Below are 25,180 nucleotides of genomic sequence, written 5' to 3'. Positions count from 1 at the left end.
GATTCTACTATATGGTAAACTAGGGCTGTCCCCAACTAAAAAAATTATTGGTCGACCGAAAGTCATCTGTTACTTCGACCAATCGATTGCTCAAAATGTTATAGGTGTATTTTTCCATATATAGACACACCCTATGTGTTTTAATAAAATCAACTATGTGCATTGAGGTTGTCTGATGCTTTAAGCTTATGGTTTGATGCTTCAAGAGGGCACCAGAGATCTAGATAACCAGAATAAATAAAATAACCTGACCCAACTATTCTCCTCCCCGCTCCTGCTGGCTTTCGCAGATTCTGCCATTAGGGCTGCCATTCTGAAGATGCCGGTAATAGGCTACACGAGGAGTCGGCAACCTTTCTCATATGGAATGCAAAGTTATCTTACCATTTCTACCGATCTGCATGCCAATAATGGTTTTCATATGCACATTTTTGTGAAAAAGTTTAATTTTATAATTATGTCTTCATATCTCAAAATCATTGTCATGTGGCTAATCAAAATTATATCCAAAGCTAAATGAAAATGATACAAACCTAAAAAGTAACTTCTACTGCCATTGCCAACTATGTAAAAATAGCCTACATAAAGCCAACGAATAAAAACATTGCAACCTGCAGGTAGAAAATATCCTGATAAAAAAATAAATATCCTATAAATCACATTGGCTACACATGGCCTGTCTGCAACAAACCTGAAACATTGTATCAACTATTAACTTGGGTCTGGTCCAAAGCTTGCGCTAGCGAACTTACAACATTGTATAAAATATTCTGGGCCCGCAGTTGCCCGCGCCAGTGAGCTCGGGACAGGTTATTTGCACAAGTGATAAGAAGCAGTGCTTGACTTGGGCAGGAGCTCACCGGAGCTGAGTAGCGGCACCTCAAATGTTCTACTGCTTGAGCTCCTGTTCCTCTTATAGACATTTGCTCAAAAGTATTATGGAGCACCTCCACCTAAATATAAACAGTACCAGCACCCCAAAATGAGTACCGGAACCTATTTCAGTCCAAGTCATGCACTGATAAGAAGCCTATTTTATGACGTTTCCACTAGCTCAGAACATGACATTTTTTCCTTTCATGCTGAGTGTATATCGAAAGGGAGAGAGCTGGAAAGATTTTTCAAATTCCTTGGGGAACTATTGTAAATTTCAATGGATGTAAAAACAGACTTCGTTGTTTGCCGTTTGATGTGAAGAAAACATTAATTTGAGAAGCTCCACAGGTCATTAGTGGTGGTGCGTTAAGTCAATCAGAAATACTATCAGATCACGCAGGCCAGGTAGCCCATAGGCCTATTTTTATGCGCGTTTGTCCTTACTCAACATTGACAGGAGTGCTCCAAACAAAAGACAATGACTAACTTGACAGAACTGGCAATGTGGTACAGAGCTCGATTTGGCCTCTGCGTGCCTCGAGGCTCAGCAATTGCGTAACACCGTCCATATGATCCTCTGACCACATTTTCGAATCAAGCATAAATTGACTTTTAGTCTAGGCCTCCGCAATGGATTAGTTCATTGAGATGGGCGCAAATATATATATTTGTTACCGCTCGACTAAAACTATCTCGGTCGACCAACAGCCCAACGACCAAACAATCGACGTATTGTATTTTAGCTGTTATATGAAACAAAATAGAACATGATGATTGTATCTTCACGACAGATTACCCTGCTTAAATGAACAGGTAAAAACCCGGTGGAGCCTGTTTTAATTTCACAAAGTTGCCATACCACAGATGTTCTTTGATATTCATGAACAACTGCCTGGGGTTGGATGTTAGCAATACCACTCACTTTCATCTCTCTCCCCGGCTCTTCCTCAAGTGTCTCTTTGCGTACAGTGGGAACAACACATCTGAGACATGGTGCTCTAGCTGCTGATCATAAATGATTTTGCATGCCTGAAAAAGCCCAAATGACTGTGTCAATCTTCCAAACCCTTAGGTTTTTTACAATGGTAATACAATGCATACTATGAAATTAATTATAGTAATGTAATGTGTGTGAAAATTAGATAAAAGAATGACAGCATGAATGATGACAAGTATTCTATGACCAACTTCTATTTCTCACTTTCTTCTAAAAACAATTCCTATTGTACATGTCAGTAAGGAACGGGTAATAAAAAGGTATTTCCACGACTGCACAATCTTTTTCATGAGGCTCCCACCCTGTCTGCAGCATGATGGCCATTAGCAATGAGAGATGCTTTGATGTCATACTTCAGATGCACGGAGCTCTCAGGAGGTTGCAACAGCTGTTTCTGCCTTAAACAACATCTGCGTGTGAGCCTGACACCTACAATACAGTCAAAACTTGAGACTACCTGAGTCAAACTTATTGGAGTATGGGTGAGTTGTTGAATATTGGCAGATGTAAAGTCAACATTGAAGTGGATAAGGACATATAGATCACATAGGGCTCTACTAAGGCGGTGCAAGTGCCAAACGCACATTAGTTGGCAATTTCAGCATGTAAAAACTGGCGTTCTGGCATTTTCCACCCCTTGCGCCAGGTTCAGCAATTTACTTGTCTGATAACAGCTCACTTGTGCCGAGGTGGGAGAGGTGGCAATATTTGAGGTGTGTGCTTAAAATTAAGCGCATATCGGGATTTTAAAGACCAACGAAAAGCAGGTGATAGCGGTAAGGCAGTTGGTAATGCCATGGATTTTGTGAGTGGAAGCGCAACCTATCCGGCCGTGATGCAGAGTGCCCTTTATGCTCATGGAACAAGAGAGATCTGTTTTTGTGCCAGTAAAAAAAGGAATGTTTTTCTCCATTTAGTTTCATTTGATTTAAAACAAGCATAACCTCCCCTCAATGAAGCCACATTTTCTTGTTCTGCCTAATGTGTTGGCCAATTAGCCAAGCCTATCAATAAAGGGTTTGGCTCGTGTGACTGGTTTGAAATCAATCTTAACAACCAAAGCTTTATTAAAAGATCAAGTTTGGGAGCAGCAAAACAGTGAGTGGACATCCCCTTTTTATCTATGTATTAGAGGCTGACATTTTAGCCAGCTCCCATTTTGGACATTCGTAAAACCCCCATCATGTAAGCTATACAGTGCATTCGAAAAGTATTCAGACCCCTTGACTTTTTCCACATTTTATTACATTACAGCCTTATTACAGCCTTATACAGCCTCATTACAGCCTCATTACAGCCTTATGGGGTGGCAGGTAGCCTAGTGGTTAGAGCGTTGGACTATTAACCGAAAAGTTGCAAGATCGAATCCCCGAGCTGACAAGGTAAAAATCTGTCGTTCTGCCCCTGAACAAAGCAGTTAACCCACTGTTCCTAGGCTGTCATTGAAAATAAGAATTTGTTCTTAACTGACTTGCCTAGTTAAATAAAAGGTAAAATAAATGATATTATGGATACATTCGTTTTTTCCCCCTCATCAATCTAAACACAATACCCCCCATAATAACAAAGCGATAAGGGATGGTGCGGGGGTGCTTTGCTAGTGACACGGTCAGTGATTTATTTAGAATTCAAGGCACACTTAACCAGCATGGCTACTACAGCATTCTGCAGCGATACACAATCGCATCTGGTTTGCACTTAGTGGGACTATCATTGGTTTTTCAACAAGACACTGACCCAAAACACACCTCCAGACTTTGTAAAGGCTATTTGACCAAGAAGGAGAGTGATGGAGTGCTGCATCAGATGACCTGGCCTCCACAATCACCCGATCTCAACCCAATTGAGTTGGTTTGGGATGAGTTGGACCGCAGAGTGAAGGAAAAGCAGCCAACAAGTGCTCAGCATATGTGGGAACTCCTTCAAGACTGATGGAAAAGCATTGCTCATGAAGCTGGTTGAGAGAATGCAAAGAGTGTGCAAAGCTGTTATCAAGGCAAAGTGTGGCTACTTTGAAGAATCTAAAATATATTTTGATTTGTTAAACACTTTTTTGGTTACTACATGATTCCATTTGTGTTATTTCATAGTTTTGATGTCTTCACTATTACTCTACAATTTAGAAAATTGTAAAAATAAAGAAAGACCCTGGAATGAGTAGATGTGCCCAAACTTTTGACTGGTACTGTAAGTATTCAGACCCATTAATCAGTACTTTGTTGAAGCACCTTTGGTAGCGATTACAGTCTTGAGTCTTCTTGGGTAAGATGCTACAAGCTTAGCACACCTGTATTTGGGGAGTTTCTCACATTCTTCTCTGCAGATCCTCTCAAGCTCTGTCAGGTTGGATGGGGAGCATCGCTGCACAGCTATTTTCAGGTCTCCCTGAGATGTTCGATCGGGTTCAAGGCCTGGGCTCTGGCTGGAGCACTCAAGGACATTCAGAGACTTGTCACGAAGCCACTCCTGCGTTGTCTTGGCTGTGTGCTTAGGGTCGTTGTCCTGTTGGAAGGTGAACCTTCACCCCAGTCTGAGGTCCTGAGCGCTCTGGAGCAGGTTTTTATCAAGGATCTCTGTACTTTACTCCGTTCATCTTTTCCTCGATCCTGACTAGTCTCCTAGTCCCTGCAGCTGAAAAACATCCCCAAAACATGATGCTGCCACCACCATGTTTCACCATAGGGATGGCGCCAGGTTTGCTCCAGACTTGACGCTTAGCATTCAGGCCAAAGTGTTCAATCTTGGTTTCATCAGACCAGATCATATTTTTTCTCATGGTCTGAGAGTGCTTTAGGTGCCTTTTGGCAAACTCTAAGAGGGCTGTCATGTGCCCTTTACTAAGGAGTGGCTTACTTCTGGCCACTACCATAAAGGCCTGATTGGTAGAGTGCTGCAGAGATGGTTGTCCTTCTGGAAGGTTCTCCCATCTCTACAGAGGAACTCTGGAGCTCTGTCAGAGTGACCAATGGGTTGTTGGTCACCTCCCTGACCAAGGCCCTTCTCTCCCGATTGCTGTTTGGCCGGGCAGCCAGCTGTAAGAAGAGTTGGCGGTTCCAAACTTCTTCCATTTAAGAATGATGGCCACTGTGTTCTTGGGGATCTTCAATGCTGAAGACATTTTTTGGTACCCTTCCCTAGATCTGTGCCTCGACACAATGGGGTATTGTGTGTAGATTGATGAGGGAAAAAATGCATTTAATCAATTTTAGAATAAGGCTGTAACGTAACAAAATGTGGAAAAAGTCCTGTATGTGTCCATATGACCATCATGAAACGAGAGATGAGATGATGCTGGTGACCCTCGTATTTAGAAGTTATTTTTCTGTAACAATTGCTTGTTTTCCATTTCATATGATTAAAAACCAAGCCCTCCGTAGGCTACATATACCCTTGGCCTAGGCTACTATAATGAAGGCTGGTTCAAAAGCAATGTGTCATGTCTTTTTTATCCTGGCAATTTTATGATATCATGCTTCTGACCCCAATTTATTTAGAGATATTATTGCAAAAGAGAAAAAAAGAGAAACAAATACACAATTTCATTAAAAAACAAACTTATTAATGGTTTTACGATAAGAACGTCCATGGCTCGCGTGCAATGAAATTAAGGAGCTGTCTGCTATTTCTGGAGAAGTGTGAATGAGATTCGTAAGATGGTTCCATTATGTATATAGAGTTCAATAAGTACTTGCACTCAAAACCATGAAGAGGAATAACCCCAGCAGGCTGATACGCAAAAATAATACAACTCATTTATTCCATGCTCAAAAGAATAGAAAAAGTGAAAGTGCCGTGGTGCTTTTAAAAAATATAGATTTCTTTTAATTAAACGGAGCATACGTTTCGACCATATGCCTTCATCAGTGCTGTACAAACAAATTAAGAAGACATGTACTTAAAACACCTGCTGTGCGTAACAAGTGCAAGCAGATAGTTAATAAGAGACGGGCGAATAGGGAGTCAATGCATATTAATATATAAAAGAATATATAAAAAGGAATTGAAAAAAATTGACAAATCATATCTCACATATAACTGGGAAGAGACAACAGTCTGGGCTACATAACAATATCAGAAGCAATAGATACGGACGGACTGCTTAGTGTGTGTAGACAACACTAGAAGAAACATAAAAGGTCATTAAGCCCTTGAGTTAAGGAGAAGATCCATAGGATACCAGTAGCCAGACGTTTTCATGAGGCTAATCATGTGATTGATCTGAAATTCTGTGCCACTGACCGCATTCTCAAGCTGCAGATGCCGCAATACGGATGAGCGCCTTCTCCAGTGCGAAGCCCTACGGATCTTCTCCTTAAAAACGCTACACCCACAAGGGCTTAATGAGGAATTGGACCTTGCATGTTTCTTGTAGTGTTGTCTACACACACTAGCAACTGTATTTAGACATAGCCTATTTAAAACAAGTTGTTTTGATTAGAATTTCATTAGAGTTATTCACTCTCTATTTAGGCCTTATAAATAATGCATTTCATCTTGCTTATTGACAACATTTTGCAGGTCCATAGCTCAGCCATAATGCATTTATGGTAGGGCCTATCCCCTATATCAGTGTGAATGCTATGTTTAACAACTACGACATTGTACCTATAGCGCTACTGCCGGCGCTAAGATGTTCCCTTGTGTTAGGTGTGTTAAAATAGAGCCCATACTGTAAGTAACAAAGTAGTCTACTGTAGGAAAATATGAAAAGTTGTGTTGTCTACCTACACGTTCACATACAAGGAAACCTAATGTAAGAAATGTGAATGAGGTGGCAAGGGACCATCAAGGGAAGCAAATGAGCTCAACCAAACATGTGTTCATGTATTTCAATCTCTTTGATGGGGGGGTCAAAAACATGAGAACCTAAACAGCTCAGTGTCTATGATACACTGGGACATTGAGATCAGAATGAAGATGCTGCCTACTGGCCCAGTATCACAACTTCCTGCATCAACACTGGCTACGTCACAATTATCTTTGCTTCCTACCAAGGCGTGCACTTGCTCACTTCGCCTCACTGTTTTTAATTATTTTAGATTTGTGTGACGTAGTGAATGGGTGTGACTGGGGGCGCCAAAATGTTCATACATAGTCCTTTAAAGCAGCTGGAGGTGTGACATTAACAGAGACAAATGAGAAAAAGGTTAACTTCTCAGCTTGATTCAGATACAAGTGGCCTTTACTATAGCTGACAGTCGTCCTCTTACAGACTCTAGATGAGGAAAATGTTTCATTGTTACAAGACAGACCTATGTGGATACCCATGTAATAATCTACTGATCCAAGTACTTCTCAATGAAGCCATGACAACATTTGCGTTAAATGTAGAGTCAAGTACCACTTGAAAATTTTACAGTGCCTCTCTGAATTGGGGAAAATGGTAATGTAGTAATCTTATGGTTATAGAGGGCCTGACGCTGGCCTTGATTTGTCTTAAAAGCATGAAACCACAAAGCTCTTATTGCCTGAATGAGCACATGAATTTGTTACGATGTTTGAATATACATGGACACTACATTCAGTATGTCATATTTACATTTTAGTCATTTAGCAGACGCTCTTATCGAGGGACTTACAGTAGTGAATGCATACATTTCAATCCTTTTCATACATTTTTTTTTAAACATTTTTTTCTCCCCATACTGGCCCCCCATGGGAATCGAACCCACAACCCTGGCGTTGCAAACACCATTGCAAACACCATGCGCTACCAACTGAGCCACAGGGAGCTACTTCTGCTAGTCCTTGTGCCTCTTAACGCTGAAAATGCTGACTTTGGGACAAACATTGATTACTGTCTAAATCTCTGCACCAGGGAACTTGCAGTAAATATAGTACCCCCAAAACATCCATAGAGAGACACTACTACTGCTGAAGAGAACAAATGCACATGTATGCAAAAATAGCTATTGCAAAAATTTCAATTTAAAACAATACAGTACTTAAAAATATATAAAACATATTAAATATTGTATTTCTCAAATGAAGTTAACAAAGGTCAGGTGAAGTTGACAAGGATCATAGTGACCTTTTAACTCCACTTGAAATGCCACACCAACACTGGTTATTTGATGTGTATCAATAAATACACCCCCAAAAATATTTGTTGGTACCACTTTTCATTGAATGTTTGCTGCAATAGGGTAAATGATATCAAGATACAGCGCATTCAGAAAGTTTTCAGACCCCTTGACTTTTCCCACATTGTTACATTGCAGCCTTATTCTAAAATTCTACACACAAAACTCTATAATAACAAAGCAAAAACATTTTATTTTATTCCAAATGTATCATATAAAATAAACGGAAATATCATATTTACATAAGTAGCCAGACCCTTTATTCAGTACTTTGTTGAAGCACCTTTGGCAGCGATTACAGCCTCGATTCTTCTTGGGTATGATGCTACAAGCTTGGCACACCTGTATTTGGGGAGTTTCTCCCATTCTTCTCTGCTGATCCTCTCAAGCTCTGTCAGGTTGAATGTGGAGCGTCGCTGCACAGCTATTTTCAGATCTCTCCAGAGATGTTCGATTGGGTTCAAGTCCAGGCTCTGGCTCTGCCACTCAAGGACATTCAGAGACTTTCCTTGCAACTTTCCTGTGTTGTCTTGGCTGTGTGCTTAGGGTCGTTGTCCTGTTGGAAGGTGAACCTTCACCCCAGTCTGAGGTCCTGACCGCTCTGGAGCAGGTTTTCTTCAAGGATCTCTGTATTTTGCTCCATTCATCTTTGCCTCGATCCTGACTAGTCTCCCAGTCCCTGCCGCTGAAAAACATTCCCACAGCATGATGCTGCCACCACCATGCTTCACCGTAGGGATGGTGCCAGACATCCTCCAGATGTGCGCTTGGCATTCAGACCAGAGAGTCTAATCTTGGTTTCATCAGACCAGAGAATCTTGTTTCTCATGGTCTGAGAGTGCTTTACGTGCCTTTTGGCAAACTCCAAACCAGCTGTCATGTGCTTTTTACTGCGGAGTGGCGTCTGCCTGGCCACTCTACCATAAAGGCCTGATTGGTGGAGTGCTGCAGAGATGGTTGTCCTTCTGGAAGGTTCTCCCATCTCCACAGAGGAACTCTGGAGCTCTGTCAGAGTGACCAGCGGGTTCTTGGTCACCTCCCTGACCAAGGCCCTTCTCCCCCAATTGCTCAGTCTGGCTGGGCGGCCAGCTCTAGGAAGAATCTTGGTGGTTCCAAACTTCTTCCATTTAAGAATGATGGAGGCCACTGTGTTCTTGGGGACCTTCAGTGCTGCAGATATTTTTTGGTACCCTTCCCCAGATCTGTGCCTCGACACAATCCTGTTTCGGAGCTCTACGGACAATTCCTTCATCCTCATGGCTTGGTTTTTGCTCTGACATGCACTGTCAACTGTGGGACCTTACATAGACAGGTGTGTGCCGCTCCAAATCATGTCCAGTCAATTTAATTTACCAAAGGTGGACTCCAATCAAGTTGTAGAAACATCTCAAGGATGATCAATGGAAAAAGGATGTACTTGAGCTCAATTTCAAGTCTCATAGCCATGGTACTGAATTATTTCATACATTTGCAAAAATGTCTAAAAACCAGTTATCTTTGTCATTATGGGGTACTGTGTGTAGATTGATGAGGGGAAAAAATGATTTAATACATTTTAGAATATGGCTGTAACGTAACAATACGGGGAAAAGGTCAAGGGGTTGGAATACTTTCCAAATGCACTGTATTTAATTTAATGTTGATAGCATTTCCCTTGTTTGTGATAAACAGCATCGCTTTAAGAGGCCACGTCTGAGATGCGTATCGCCAGTCATCATTCTTTTTGCTGAAGGAAGCAACGTTGCTGACATTGCCATGTTGCATTAGAGTCACGCCAAGAAAAATAAGGGGACACAATCTAGGACATGCTGTCTAAAATCATCTGAAACAACTTCAGATAATCCACAGTGAGCCAGAGAAGGGCTCTTATAAGACACTGTAATGCTTTCAAATCAGAGGGCTCTCACACACTAACCCAGGATGCTCAAACCTTGATTCGCCTTTTATTCACACCAGCATACTGTGGCACCGAACCAGGAATATCTGTTCACGTTGGAAACAAACAGGGCTGGCTAATAGAGAGTCATACATTATCACATACGCACAATCATATGAATAAATCTAGCACTGCAACCAACTATTGTCAATAATTTGTCAGGCCAATCAGTATGATTTCTCAAAGAGATACAGTCAAATGAAAATGGTCAATGAAATGTTGTGTGTTCCGTATTAAGGTACCAAACATGTTGAGACAAGCAGGATCTCTCACCGGTCTTACAGATGGGGCAGCACTGTTCAGGCTCATACACTGGGTCCACACACTCTGTCTGGGGGCAAGCTGACACAGAGCACAACACCTCTCCACTCCCCTCACAGCGACACTTCTCACACGGAGACACCTGGGGGCAGAGGGAAAAAGACCGTGTTTAAAAATCTCTCTCTCTCTCATGCAAGAACTCACTCACTCACTCACCTGTCTGGTCCACTAGCCAATATAAGGACATTGAACATCAAACATTCAGCCACAGAGCTTAGAACACAGGGAGGTCCCATCTTACGGCACTTTATTGGAAATACATACTTCATTTGAAGGAGACATGCGATTGTGTGCTCAGTTGGAAACAGAAGCTATAAGCTTCAAATGTCTTGCTTTGTGAACTAGAGAGAACAGTTTGATTAATGGAGCTTTCCAAGTCCGAAAGTATTGGAGAAAAACAGGGCCCAAGTCCGTATGATGCAACTTGTGTCGACAATATGCCTTCAACCAAGTCACCCCCCTTGACTGGAGATGCTACCACCGTAGGCTTTAGTCTGAAGCCACTCGTAGCCATGTGAGCATTTCCTTTTAAATCAGAGAACATAGGTTAATCCTAACAGCATGGATCAAGTCGACTGCAGAGCGGCAAAAGCTTCTGACCAGCACGCCAATGTGAAAAACGGCAAGAGAGAGACCCCACTTACAGTATCGCCGCGGAACACAGCAATCAACCACAAGGCTCGCCTGTTGCTTTCTTTCTAATCCTCTAGGCAGGCATCCACAGAGGATAGGAGACATTTACTTTAGTGGAAGTGGGTCCCTCTAGCTCTCTTTTTCCTTTCTCTCTTTCTGATCTCTCTCTCTCTCTCCACAGACTTCTCCCAGGAGAGCTACAAGCTGTGCCTTTCAATACAGAGCTGCTTGTATCACTCTGCATTAATGGAAATAAGTCCCATATTAGACCTCCAGTGGGAGGTATAACTCCACCAAGACTAGAATATATCAAGATAAGAATATTAACACAATTACTCTTAAGCTTAAACATACTATTCAATTTAGCAGCCCCAAGTAATGTTCAGACTTTGTGTGAATAAAATAAATGCTGACTTTTGCCATCATAAATGTGCTTCGCTGCTTGTTTGCTTGCTACACTGAAAAGTATTTTGGTATAGTCTTCACGATACACTGGCAATCTATCAACAGTTTCCCACATGGAATGTCTACGGAGACCGAAACGTTGGTAACAAGATCCACTAAAACTGTGGAACATCTAGATTACCAGCCGACTAAATTCAACTCCATGATTTACAATGGAGTTGAGTGGCGACTAGTGGGGACTGGAGCTCCGACGTCATTTTAGCATCCAAAGAATAGCTCGCAACTACCCAGAACAATGTCGTGTGCAGAGGTGTAAAGTACTTAACCCAAAAAACTACTATAAAGTATTTTTACTTATCTGTACTCTACTTTCCTATTTATATTTTTATACTTTTACTTTTGATACTTAAGTATATTTGAGCAATTACATTTACTTTTGATACTTAAGTATATTTAAAACCAAATACAGTTAAGACTTTTACTAAAGTAGTATTTTACCGGATGACTTTCACTTTTACTTGAGTCATTTTCTATTAAAGTATCTTTACTTTTACTCAAGTATGATATTTGGGTACTTTTTCAACCACTGGTAGTGTGTAATTCATTTTATGTGATGTCAGAGCTCCAGTCTTCCCACACAAGTCGCCGCTCAACTCCATCGTAAATCGTGGAGTTGCGTTTAATCAGCTACTAGATCCCTAGTGTGCTGGAGTTTCTTTTCAATTCAGAGGTTGATCTCTTGAAGCACAGACTGTCATAAGAAAACATTTAAATTAAATAGCACTATGAAAGAGGCTGCCTAAGGAGGTCATCATCACCTGGGTTGTATTCATGTACAAAAACGTTTTGAAACGTATAACAAACACTAGCGTTTCTTGTTGTACACGTTCAGGTAATCCATTCCCGTTCCTCGTTTGCTTAATGTTTGGTTCCTAGAGAATAACACCCTGTAAACCTTTAAAGATATCATTTCCAGACTCACCTTAAACTCTTGTAGCGTTGTGTAGACCTTTCCCCTGAACTCACAGTAGTTCTTCTTCTCCTTGCACTCTGGACAGCACTGGCTGGTGTCCACCCGGATGCAGCGAGGGTGAACTTTGGGACATTCAGGTTTGGCACACAGGGGTCCCTCGTCCGTGCAGAGGCAAGGGCATGTGGAGGGCCCCGGGGTAAACTTCTCCCCAATTGCAAACACAAAGCCACTTTCGTCCATGCAGCCCTTCCCCCTGTAATCTGGATATGCGTACTCATCGATAGCATCAAGAGAGAGATTTGTTTCACTCGTGGGACCCTCGTCTACTCGGCTCAGGCCCCCCTCTTGCTCTTCCCACAACTCCTGTGATGCCTTCCCACCCTTGGATCCAGCAAGTTTCTGGGAGCTGGAGTTTGGCCTGGATCTGTTGACAGAGGTTCTGTTGCTGGCCCCTCTGTGGGTCTCCAGGCCCATGAAACTGATCTCCTCCAGCTGCGGCTGGGTGCTGTAGCTGAGCGCCCCCACTGAGACCTGCTGCTTGTCCTGCTTGTCCTCTCTGGCCTGGGTCAGGACACGCTCCAAGCGTTCCCGGCTCACTGACAAGTCTGCCACGGGATTACACTGAGTACTGGTCAGAAACAACATAACAAAGAGGACTTCCACTGTCATGGCAACAGAGTGCACCATCTCTCCCCACCACCTGGAAGGTGGGATGACACCTTGGCTTCACATAACACACTTCATATCTCAGGTGTGAGCCAGTCCATCTGGAAAAAGAGAATGAAACTGGAATGAAGTATTTGACAGTATGTAGTCTAGACATTGATATTGTCTCTTAGCCTGGTCCAAATTCTGTGCTTTATAGAAAACTCCTCTTGTCGTTATCATGGCCAAACAATGACCAAGACAATGTTCATAGGAGTTGGCTATTCAGCATAAACATATCTGACTAATTGTCTTCATGTTAGCCCCAATAAGGACTCTGTTTTTTCATTGCAATGCCAGATCCTATCAAAGAAACACCTCACACGACCTAAAGAAAACCTCAGCGACTTGGGCTGTCAGAACGGAGTTTATTCATATTGCCAGTGTCAGGAAATCAATAGGCGTTCTTACACTAACACTTCCTTGCATCAAATGCTCCCAGCAGGGATAGACTGTGGAGAAAATTGCCAAAAAATAACCTGAATCTCACTCCCCACCCGGAACAAAGGAAATATAATCAATGGATTCCGGTTCAAATAAAATCAGACAACTATACAGGGAGAAATTGATTAGAAAAGAGATCGTGATTTTCTTCAGGAAGAATGAATTTACTGTAGCTAGGGGAAATTTCTAGACCAACTTAGATCAGTGAACAGCTTAAAAAGTGTATATTTATTCATTTATTTCTTTACATTTTTGGGGGACTTGTGTGCATTGTTTGGTGTTTGTTAGGCATTACTGCATTGTTGGAGCTAGAAACATAGGCATTTCGCTGCACCTGCGATAACATCTGCTAAATATGTGTATGCGACCCCAAAAAATGGATAAAAAAAATAACAATAAAATTATGTGTTCCATTATATGTTCTAGATCTATGGCTCTGGTTTTGTACATGTGCAGTGGTCTCACACACCAGGCCTGGGGCCACCAAACTGCAGCTTACGGATCTGATGTGGCACGCAGGCCAGGAGTTTGAGACCACTAATGTAAAGGGGATCAATATTTGTTTCATTATTTATATTGGTCAAACAATGCCCCCCCTTTTATTTTGTTACAATGAAATCTATTGAATTCAGTAATTAAACAATGGTTGTTTTATGACATAAACATGCTGTCATAAACAGACAGAAACTGTCATGACTATTTATGACATTGCCTATTATATTATCATGGCACCAACATCCTTGTTAAGTAGCAGCCTTGCACGAGGCTTGGCTTCTGTGAGCCAGAACGGCTCATTCTGTAGGAGCAGGAGCCTATCTCCAGTTTCTGTAGCGTGAGACAGGGTTTACCCTATGGGTCCACATCTGGTCCCATTTTTACAATCTTTGGTATGTATAGAGAATTAATCTTTGTGTGTGTAAATAAAGTTTCCCTGTGTGTGTGACTTTTGTGAGACTGCCTTATTCCCCTCTGACCGGGGGCGGAGTACATACTCCAAGATGGCGTAGCAGTCAGGCGTCTTTGTCCTGTCGTGTCCCTTGTATATATCTTTTTACATATTTTTCTTCACATATCTTTTAAAAATATTTTCCTAAACCTCAACTTCTAAATACTCTCCTGCAACCCGCCTCACCCAATGTGGCGTGGATCTGTTTTTTTTCTCTAAAGTATTTCTATTTACTTTGGATCCGGAATCCCTCAACTGAAGCTAGCCAGCTAACTACCTACCAGCTATCAGTCAGCAAACCATTGCTAGCGGTCATCAGCTAACCTTTAGCTCGGAAAGCTCTCGCCAGTTCGAACAACGTGACTCAAACCAGAGCAGAACAGACCTATTATTATTTTTATTTTTTTTCCCTCATATCCCCGGATTCCTACCGCAAACTCTGAACATTTTCATCTGGATCTTCGCAACTAGCTAACCGCAATCCCGGGTGACTACTCCTGGTTAGCGTTTCCATCCCGGAGCATGCACCAATTAGCCTGAAGCTAGCCCGGCCAGGGCTCCTGTGCTACCACCGAAGCCCACTCCTGGGCAACAATTTCCGGACCCCTTCTACTGCCGGTACAGGGCACGGAACCCCGCCGATCCTCTACGACTGGAATACCGACATAATCTGCCCGAGGATTCCAACAGGCCACGATGACATCACCTGGTTTAAACGTCTCTAGAGACTATATCTCTCTCATCATTACGCAATGCCTAGGTTTACCGCCAATGTACTCACATCCTACCTTACCTTTGTCTGTACACTATGCCTTGAATCTATGCTATCGTGCCCAGAAACCTGCTCCTTTTACTCTCTGTTCCGAACATGCTAGCCGGCCAGTTCGTATAGCCTTTAGCGGTACCCTTATCCTACTTCTCCTCTGTTCCTCTGGTGATGTGGAGGTTTAATCCAGGTCCTGCAGTGCCTAGCTCCACTCCCACTCCCCAGGTGCTCTCATTTGTTGACTTCTGTAACTGTAAAAGCCTTGGTTTCATGCATGCTAACATTAGAAGCCTACTCCCTAACTTTGTTTTACTCACTGCTTTAGCACACTCTGCCAACCCGGATGTCTTTGCCGTGTCTGAATCCTGGTTTAGGAAAACCACCAAAAACCCTGAAATCTCCATCGCTAACTATAACATTTTCCACCAAGATAGAACTGCCAAAGGGGGCGGTGTTGCAATCTACTGCAAAGATAGCCTGCAGAGTTCTGTATTACTATCCAAGTCTGTACCCAAACAATTCGAGCTTCTACTTCTAAAAATTCACCTTTCCAGAAACAAGTCTCTCACTGTTGCCGCTTGCTATAGACCTCCCTCTGCCCCCAGCTGTGCCCTCGATACTATATGTGAATTGATTGCCCCCATCTATCTTCTGAGCTCGTGCTACTAGGCGACCTAAACTGGGACATGCTTAACAACCCGGCCATCCTACAATCTAAGCTTGATGCCCTCAATCTCACACAAATTATCAGTGAACCTACCAGGTACAACCCCAAATCTGTAAACACGGGCACCCTCATAGATGTCATCCTAACTAACTCGCCTCCAAATACACCTCTGCTGTTTTCATTCAAGATCTCAGCGATCACTACCTCATTGCCTGCATCCGTAATGGGTCTGCGACCAAACGACCACCCCTCATCATGTCAAACGCTCCCTAAAACACTTCTGCGAGCAGGCCTTTCTAATCGACCTGGCCGGGGTATCCTGGAATGACATTGACCTCATCCCGTCAGTAGATGATGCCTGGCTATTCTTTAAAAGTGCTTTCCTCACCATCTTAAATAAGCATGCCCCACTCAAAAAATGTTGAACTAGGAATAGATAGAGTCCTTGGTTCACCTCAGACCTGTCTGCCCCTGACCGGCACAAAAACATCCCGTGGAGTTCTGCATTAGCATCGAATAGCCCCCGTGATATGCAACTTTTCAGGGAAGTTAGGAACAAATATACACAGGCAGTTAGAAAAGCTAAGGCTAGCTTTTTCAAACAGAAATTTGCATCCTGTAGTACTAACTCAAAAAAGTTCTGGGACACTGTAAAGTCCATGGAGAATAAGAGCATCTCTTCCCAGCTGCCCACTGCTCTGAGGCTAGGAAACACTGTTACCACCGATAAATCCACTATAATTGAACATTTCAATAAGCATTTCTCTACGGCTGACCATGCTTTCCACCTGGCTACCCCTACCCCGGTCTACTGCCCGGCACCCTCCACAGCAACCCGCCAATGCCCCCACCATTTCTCCTTCACCCAAATCTAGATAGCTGATGTTCTGAAAGAGCTGCAAAATCTGGACACATACAAATCAGCCGGGCTAGACAATCTGGACCCTCTCTTTCTAAAATTATCTGCCGAAATTGTTGCAACCCCTATTACTTGCCTGTTCAACCTCTCTTTCATATCGTCTGAGATTCCCAAAGATTGGAAAGCTGCCGCGGCCATCCCCCTCTTCAAAGGGGGGTGACACTCTAGACCCAAACTGCTACAGACCTATATCTATCCTACCCTGTCTTTCTAAGGTCTTCGAAAGCCAAGTTAACAAACAGATTACCGACCATTTCGAATCCCACCGTACCTTCTCCGATATGCAATCTGGTTTCAGAGCTGGTCATGGGTGCACCTCAGCCACACTCAAGTTCCTAAACGACATCATAACCGCCATCGATAAGAGACATTACTGTGCAGCCGTATTCATCGACCTGGCCAAGGCTTTCGACTCTGTCAATCACCACATTTTTATCGGCAGACTCGACAGCCTTGGTTTCTCAAATGATTGCCTCGCCTGGTTTACCAACTACTTCTCTGACAGAGTTCAGTGTGTCAAATCAGAGGGCCTGTTGTCCGGACCTCTGGCAGTCTCTATGGGTGTGCCACAGGGTTCAATTCTCGGGCCGACTCTCTTCTCTGTATACATCAATTATGTTGCTCTTGCTGCTGGTGATTCTCTGATCCACCTCTACGCAGACAACACCATTCTGTATACTTCTGGCCCCTCTTTGGTCACTGTGTTAACTAACCTCCAGACGATACAACTCTCCTTGCGTGGCCTCCAACTGCTCTTAAACGCAAGTAAAATGAAATGCATGCTATTCAATCAATCACTGCCCGCACCTGCTCGCCCATCCAGCATCACTACTCTGGACGGCTCTGACTTAGAATACGTGGACAACTACAAATACCTGGGTGTCTGGTTAGACTGTAAACTGTCCTTCCAGACTCACATTAAGCATCTCCAATCCAAAATTAAATCTAGAATCGGCTTCCTATATCGCAACAAAGCATCCTTCACTCATGCTACCAAACATACCCTCATAAAACCGACCATCCTACCGATCCTCGACTTCGGGGATGTCATCTATAAAATAGCCTCCAACACTCTACTCAACAAACTGGATGCAGTCTATCACAGTGCCATCCATTTTGTCACCAAAGCCCCATACACTACCCACCATTGCGACTTGTACGCTCTCGTTGGTTGGCCCTCGCTTCATACTCGTCGCCAAATCCACTGGTTACAGGTTATCTACAAGTCTCTGCTAGGTAAAGCCCCGCCTTATCTCAGCTCACTGGTCACCATAGCAGCACCCAATCGTAGCACGCGCTCCAGCAGGTATATCTCAATGGTCACAGCCGCAGCCAATTCCTCCTTTGGTCGTCTTTCCTTCCAGTTCTCTGCTGCCAATGACTGGAACAAACTACAAAAATCTCTGAAGCTGGAGACTCATATCTCCCTCACTAGCTTTAAGCACCAGCTGTCAGAGCAGCTCACAGATCACTGCACCTGTACATAGCCCATCTGTAAACAGCCCATCTATCTACCTACCTCATCCCCATACTGTATTTATTTATTTATCTTGCTCCTTTGCACCCCAGTATCTCTACTTGCACATTCATCTTCTGCACATCTACCATTCCGGTGTTTAATTGCTATATTGTAATTACTTCGCCACTATGGCCTATTTATTGCCTTATCTTACCTCATTTGCACTCACTGTATATAGACTTTTTGTTTTCTTTTGTTCTACTGTATTATTGACTGTATGTTTTGTTTATTCCATGTGTAACTCTGTGTTGTTGTATGTGTTTCGAATTGCTATGCTTTATCTTGGCCAGGTCGCAGTTGCAAATGAGAACTTGTTCTCAACTAGCCTAACTGGTTAAATAAAGTCACAGACCAGCAAAAGCAGAGAGTCGCTCTCTTATAGCATGACTCGGCCGTGGATTGAACTCCCAACCTTCTAATCTCAGGGTGGACACTAACCGCAATGCCACTAAGTTGGTCTTAGGTAAGCAGGACATACAACAATGAATGAATTAAGTTGATGAGTTTCGTTTTTGTTTCATTACTAATCAAATTATTTGATTACCCAACTAACTTGACATGTAAATGATTTGAGTTTGAATGCCTTACTGGGTTTTGTTTCGACTTTCAATCATGTTCTTAAGAGTAGTATGTTGAGTACATTTTTTTTTCTCTATTAAAACACTTGCAGTGGGATTAATATTTGTATCTTTGTGTAAAAAGGTGAGATTCCGCTGTATTGACTTTGACCTGACAATTAGCTGTAGATGAGTGTCTGGACTCATTTAAGAATAAACCATTCAGTATTTATTAATATGTCAACTCCGCTGGCAATGAATTCGTTTTCAATAGAGTAGAGTGCAACTGCTGTTTCCGAATTAGGATTCTCAAGAAAGAACAGAAGGTATATAAATACTTTAAGCTTTCCCTGAGCAAGTCAGCCTTGTTAAAAATGCAGTAGGTTAATATAAAGGGAATGAAAAACGTATGTTATCAGTAAGAATAGAAACATAGTATTTCTTAGGGAATACATTTTAATAAATGCATGTGCCTGACACGTAAAATCATGTCCTGGCACCTCAGGGAAGTGTATATTGAGATCAATCAAATGTATTTATAAAGTCCTTCTTACATCAGCTGATGTCACAAAGTGCTGTACAGAAACCCAGCCTAAAACCCCAAACAGCAAGCAATGCAGGTGTAGAAGCACAGTGGCTAGGAAAAACTCTCTAGAAAGGCCAGAACTGAGGAAGAAACCTGGAGAGGAACCAGGCTATGAGAGGTGGCCAATCCTCTTCTAGCTGTGCCGGGTGGAGATTATAACAGAACATGGCCAAGATGTTCAAATGTTCATAGATGACCAGCAGGGTCAAATAATAATAATCACAGTGGTTGTAGAGGGTGCAACAGGTCAGCACCTCAGGAGTAAATGTCAGTTGGCTTTTCATAGCCAATAATTTAGAGTATCTCTAACGCTCCTGCTGTCTCTAGAGAGTTGAAAACAGCAGGGGATAAGAGATAGAGATACAGAGAAAAGGGCTGTGGTGAATCTCAATTCTAGACAACTCTAAACATAAGTTGAAAGTCACTTCACGTGTAGTCTCGAACACCACAGCCCAGGACTTCCAGCCTGGGGATGCAGTTACTTCACAATGTAGTTCCTTCAGCAAGTATTCAGACCCCTTGACTTTTTCCACATTTTGTTACTTTAGAGCCTTATTCTGAAATTGATTCAATCGTTTTTTCCCCCCTCAATCTATACCAATACCCCATATAAAAAAAACGGAAATATCACATTTACGTAAGTATTCAGACCCTTTACTCAGTACTTTGTTGAAACACCTTTGCCAGCGATTACAGCATCTATTCTTCATTGGTATGACGCTACAAGCTTGGCACACCTGTATTTGGGGAGTTTCTCCCATTCTTCTCTGCAGAACCTCTCAAGATATTTTCAGGTCTCTCCAGAGATGTTTGATCTTGTTCAAGTCCGGGCTCTGGCTGGGCCACTCAAGGACATTCAGAGACTTGTCCCGAAGCCACTCCTGCATTGTCTTGGCTGTGTGCTTAGGGTCGTCGTCCTGTTGGAATGTGAACCTTCACCCCAGTCTGAGGTTTTCATCAAGGATCTCTGTACTTTTCTCCATTCATCTTTGCCTCGATCCTCACTAGTCTCCCAGTCCCTGTCACTGAAAAACATCCCCGCAGCATGATACTGACACCACCATGCTTCACCGTAGGGATGGTGCCAGGTTTGCAGAAATGCTTTGGTACCCTTCCCCAGATCTGTGCCGCGACACAATCCTGTCTCGGAGATCTACAGACAATTCCTTCGTCCTCATGGCTTGGTTTTTGCTCTGGCATGCGCAGTCAACTGTGGGACCTTATATAGACAGGTGTGTGCCTTTCCAAATCATGTCCAATCAATTGAATCTACCACAGGTGGACTCCAATGAAGTTGTAGAAACATCTCAAGGATGATCAATGTAAACAGGATGCATCTGAGCTCAATTTAGAGTCTCATAGCAAAGGGGCTGAATATTTATATAAATAAGGTATTTCTGTTTTTTATTTGTAATAAATGTGCAAAAATTACTAAAAACCTGTTTTCGCTTTGTCATTATGGGGTATTGTGTGTAGACATTTTTGTATTTAATCCATTTTAGAATAAGGCTGTAATGTAACAAAATTAAGAAAAAGTCAAGGTGTCTGAATACTTTCTGAACGCACTGTATGCATTTAAAATAATGACAATTTTGCAATGCCCTAAAATCAGTCCAACCTATTCACAGAACAGAACAGACTTGACTTGAAAATGAATGGACTCTACCCAGCTGTTACGCCAGTGGTGATTGGTATTTGTGAGGTGATTCTGTTATTTTGTTGTGTATGAGCCAAGAGGCAAAATCCAAGGAGCAAGGCTAAGACTGGGCCGAACGAGGTAGCAGAACGAGGTAGTGATAGTGCCATACAGACAGTGCCGCAGCAGACAGAGCCAATAGTTCATTAGTAAAAGTACTTAATTTGGCTCCGTTCTCCATAACCTCACTCCCTTTAACAGCTGATAGTGCCTGGCTGTCACAGTCCCACTGCTACTGTTGCTAGCTGTCCTCTTCCCCTCCTACTTGCCTCTGGATGGCCCTCAGGCTAACCATCATCTCCTTAGTTCCAAGTGGCCCTAGTCAGTTCCATGTTCATCTTTGTTTACTCACATTCTTTTTTTCTTATTGCCTTTTATCTGTTAGTGCATGTGAAAGGAAATTGCGTATGTGGAACAAAAATCCCAATGGTTATCAAACAGTGGTTATTAGCCATTTCTGTATAGCACAGAACAAGCATAGTGGTTTTATCAGCACAGAATGAATGGTTCCTCTCTGGCGGACAGAAGACTATCAATGTTTCCAGTGACATTTAAAGGTGTGTAGCATTACTGCTCTACTGCATCAGAATGAATAAACGTGTTTTGTCTTAATTGTTGAAGAGAGAAGGTTAAGTCATTACTGTTGACATAGTTTTAATTCATTCTGTTTAAGGTCAAGGCTGTCTTTACATCTCAAATGATTATTTGTTATTTTATTTTTATTTCACCTTTATTTAACCAGGTCGGCTAGTTCAGAACAAGTTCTCATTTACAACTGCGACCTGGCCAAGATAAGGCAAAGCAGTGCGACACAAACAACAATAGAGTTACACATGGAGTAAACAGACATACAGTCAATAACACAATAGAAAAGGTCTATTTACAGTGTGTGCAAATGAGGTAGGATAAGGTAGGTAAGGCAATAAATAGGCCATAGTGGCGAAATAATTACCATTTAGCAATTAAACACTGGAGTCATAGATGTGCAGAAGATGAATGTGCAAGTAGAGATACTGGAGTGCAAAGGATTCTAAAACATTTTACAGTGCGTATCTGACTGAACAGAGCAATATTTCAGCCACATTTAATTGAGCTAAGATATTGAAGAGTGTGAGACTGCCAGGTTCACTAACACTCATTGAGACATTGAAATTGTGACATATGTTATATTATAGTCTTATTCTGTAAGACTGTAGTAGGACGTTGGTGGCATCTAAACTCTATGAGGGAGTCCCTCTTCTGTTCTACTCAAATCCCATCAAACAGGAAATGGACATTCCTGATGTACCAGAGTAGCTGATGTCCTGTGGTCCCTAAAGCCCTCTGACAGCCTAACCTTTCACCCCCTGGTGGACTTCATTAACTTCATCGTCAGGGACCGCCCCGACATCTGCATACTGCTTGGCGACTTTGCATGAGCAGATATAGAAATCTCAGGTGACTGAGACGTTTGATGCCATCTTCTCCAGATGTGTGGGAAGCATTGTAGAGGGCACACAAGGAGTTGGATGTTGGTTGGTATTTGTTCCCTCCCAGAGATATGTCCTCCATCGCTTAATTTACCCACAACCCCCTTTCACCCTGCCGGACCTCAGCAAGGATGATGCTGAGCGAGTGACCCTGGTGCCTGACCCCCGCACCCTGCTCATCGAGGGCGTGACCTTTGGCCTGACCTCTACGAACATCGTGTTCGACATGGGAGCAGAGGAGATCAGCTGTGCTGCCGGTTCGGAAAGATTCTCACGCATCTTGAAACACATGCTGACCCAGAGAAGCTACCTGCTGGTGAAATGAGAAATTCCAGAGCTACGGCCAGATGCCCCTCAGTCCTGATGTGCTCATCGTTCCCTCCAAGCTACGCTACTTCATCAAGGATGTGATTGGCTGTGTGTGTGTGTGTGTGTGTGTGTGTGTGTGTGTGTGTGTGTGTGTGTGTGTGTGTGTGTGTGTGTGTGTGTGTGTGTGTGTGTGTGTGTGTGTGTGTGTGTGTGTCAATCCTGGACGCCTGACCATGGGCCAGGTGGGAGGGACTTATGGCAAGCTGCTCACCAAGAGGAGCTCCACATCGATAGATGGGAAGAGAGCCAGTCCCTGTGTGGCCGGCTAAGTGGTCAAGATCTAACCTGATTGAAGACTGACTGAAGATTGATCGCTCTCCCTACTTCTCATCATATTACACAATGATCTATTCTACAAGGGCTTGTCTGTTTATTTTTTTTACATCAGTACTTTGATATAATGTAACTGGCCTGTATTAACCCATTCATAGACGCAAACTGCTTTCGTGCCTAATGGACGATAGTATCTTCTGGTCAGGAGTTTTGAACGTTAAAATGTATAGTTTGCTGTACGGTTTTGGAAACATACGGAACTTATCTTTCATATCAGTGGCTCAGTTGGTAGAGCATGGTGTTTGCAACACCAGGGTTGTGGGTTCGATTCCCACGGGGGACCAGTACGGAGGGGGAAAAAAAAATTTCAAAAAGAAAAAATGTATGCATTCACTACTGTAAGTCGCTCTGGATAAGAGCATCTGCTAAATGACTAAAATGTAAATGTAAATAATTTTCCAAAAACAAAAGGTTAAAGTACTACACACCTCGATAGGGTTAGGGTTAGTGTTCCCACACGGCCATATCGCCATGTTATATTGCTTGTTTACAGAAGACAGACGGAAGACATAGGCGGCCACCTGTGCTAATTAGCTATCTAGCGTGCTAGGAACACCTGTGTGCAAGCGTAACTGGGGAGGCAGTGTAGTTTGTCAACTGGAGGCACACACAGCAAATTAGCACTTTAGGGGACCTGATCTTCCTCCTCCTTCCTTCCCACCGGTCAAAAACTGGTTGCATCAATGTTGTTTCCAGGTCATTTCAACAAAAAAATGCAATCTGATGATGTTGAATCAACGGATTGGGAATTGCAAAAATGTCCTCAACGTAATGGAATTTCGTCTTTTTTTCACCATACTTTTAACCTAAATCCAATGACATGGTGACATTTTTAGTTAATTTCACGTTGAATTCATGTTAGTTGACATCTCAAACAAATGTAAATCAAAACTAGATGTTGAAATGACGTCTGTGCCCAGTGGGTTCCTTCTTTGTTGTGAGCCTATGGTTGTTCCATGGCTGATTGTTCGAATGCCCTTGTTGGTCCAACACACATCTATGAAGGGGCAATCTCTTATTCTTGAGTGGAGTTCTCACTTCATGCCAAAATCTTCTGGGGGCAATTAGCAAATAATTACCACAATTGTTTATTCATGATTATCATCTCTACACTATGTTGTTCAGCCTCTTGTGTCAAGGAGTGTCTACCCAAAAATGTAGTCTTATGCAAATAGGAATGAGGTGGAGTGTGCTCTTACCTCCGAGGTAGGATGTTATCAGCAGTGTATAATATAACAGACTACGGCTGGGAAGAGGATAACTGGCTAAAGCATTTCCTCTTTTGTGGCCGTGTACACACTCATGTTGTACAACTGATGTACAAAGACGTTTTCAGAATGGTTGTGATACAGCTGATATTTTTGTGAGTCAACAGAGAGCTTGACTGCACAAATAATGTTTACACAACGACTGTGGGGTGACTCCAAAATGCTTGTGTATTTATTTTGTGCAGAAAAACTCTCTGTTGTATCACTACCATTTGTATCAGTTGTACAACTTTAGTGTGTACAGAGCCATTGCCTCTTAAATCAGGTAGCATCTGTGTGCTGGAGGTCACCTATCACATCAGCAATGAAGCCCCATTAACACCACAAATCTCCAGAGTGGTTCAACTCCATCATGTTGAGGTCCCATAGGGCGGCGCACAATTGGCCGAGTTAGGGTTTGGCCAGGGTAGGCCATCATTGTAAATAAAAATGTGCTCTTAACTGACTTGCCTAGTTAAATAAAATATCTTAAAAATACATAAATAAATGGAGTCTACAACCAAAATTCCCCAATTAAAGCTAAGCTGCAATTAAAGGGAAAGGCAGTGTTCTCCTTAGGCTTATACTAAGCACTATTACAACTATAACATAGACACACAATTTTCTAAACGGATTGTGTGAGAGATGCTTACTAAGCACACTGAGGGCTCATATTTCTGTTCTGCCTTCAGAAAGTATTCCCCTTGACTTATTCCACATTTTGTTGTGTTAC

General features: G+C 42.6%; 1 protein-coding gene across 1 annotated transcript in view; it reads right to left on the bottom strand.

Annotated features, from left to right (window-relative positions):
- LOC106605291 (brorin) overlaps positions 1-25,180 on the bottom strand; it is a 50,280-nt gene that overhangs the window by 16,538 nt on the left and 8,562 nt on the right. Inside the window, exons 2-3 of the mRNA XM_014200767.2 lie at positions 12,234-12,991; positions 10,166-10,295 (exon numbers count right to left, since the gene is read on the bottom strand). Coding sequence (XP_014056242.1) covers positions 10,166-10,295; positions 12,234-12,911 — 808 coding nt within the window. The 5' untranslated portion in view covers positions 12,912-12,991. The remainder of the gene's footprint in view (positions 1-10,165; positions 10,296-12,233; positions 12,992-25,180) is intronic.

The sequence above is a fragment of the Salmo salar genome, chromosome ssa01 (genome assembly GCF_905237065.1).
Source record: "Salmo salar chromosome ssa01, Ssal_v3.1, whole genome shotgun sequence".
Classification (NCBI taxonomy): domain Eukaryota; kingdom Metazoa; phylum Chordata; class Actinopteri; order Salmoniformes; family Salmonidae; genus Salmo; species Salmo salar.
This window is presented reverse-complemented; position numbering and strand designations above follow the sequence as displayed.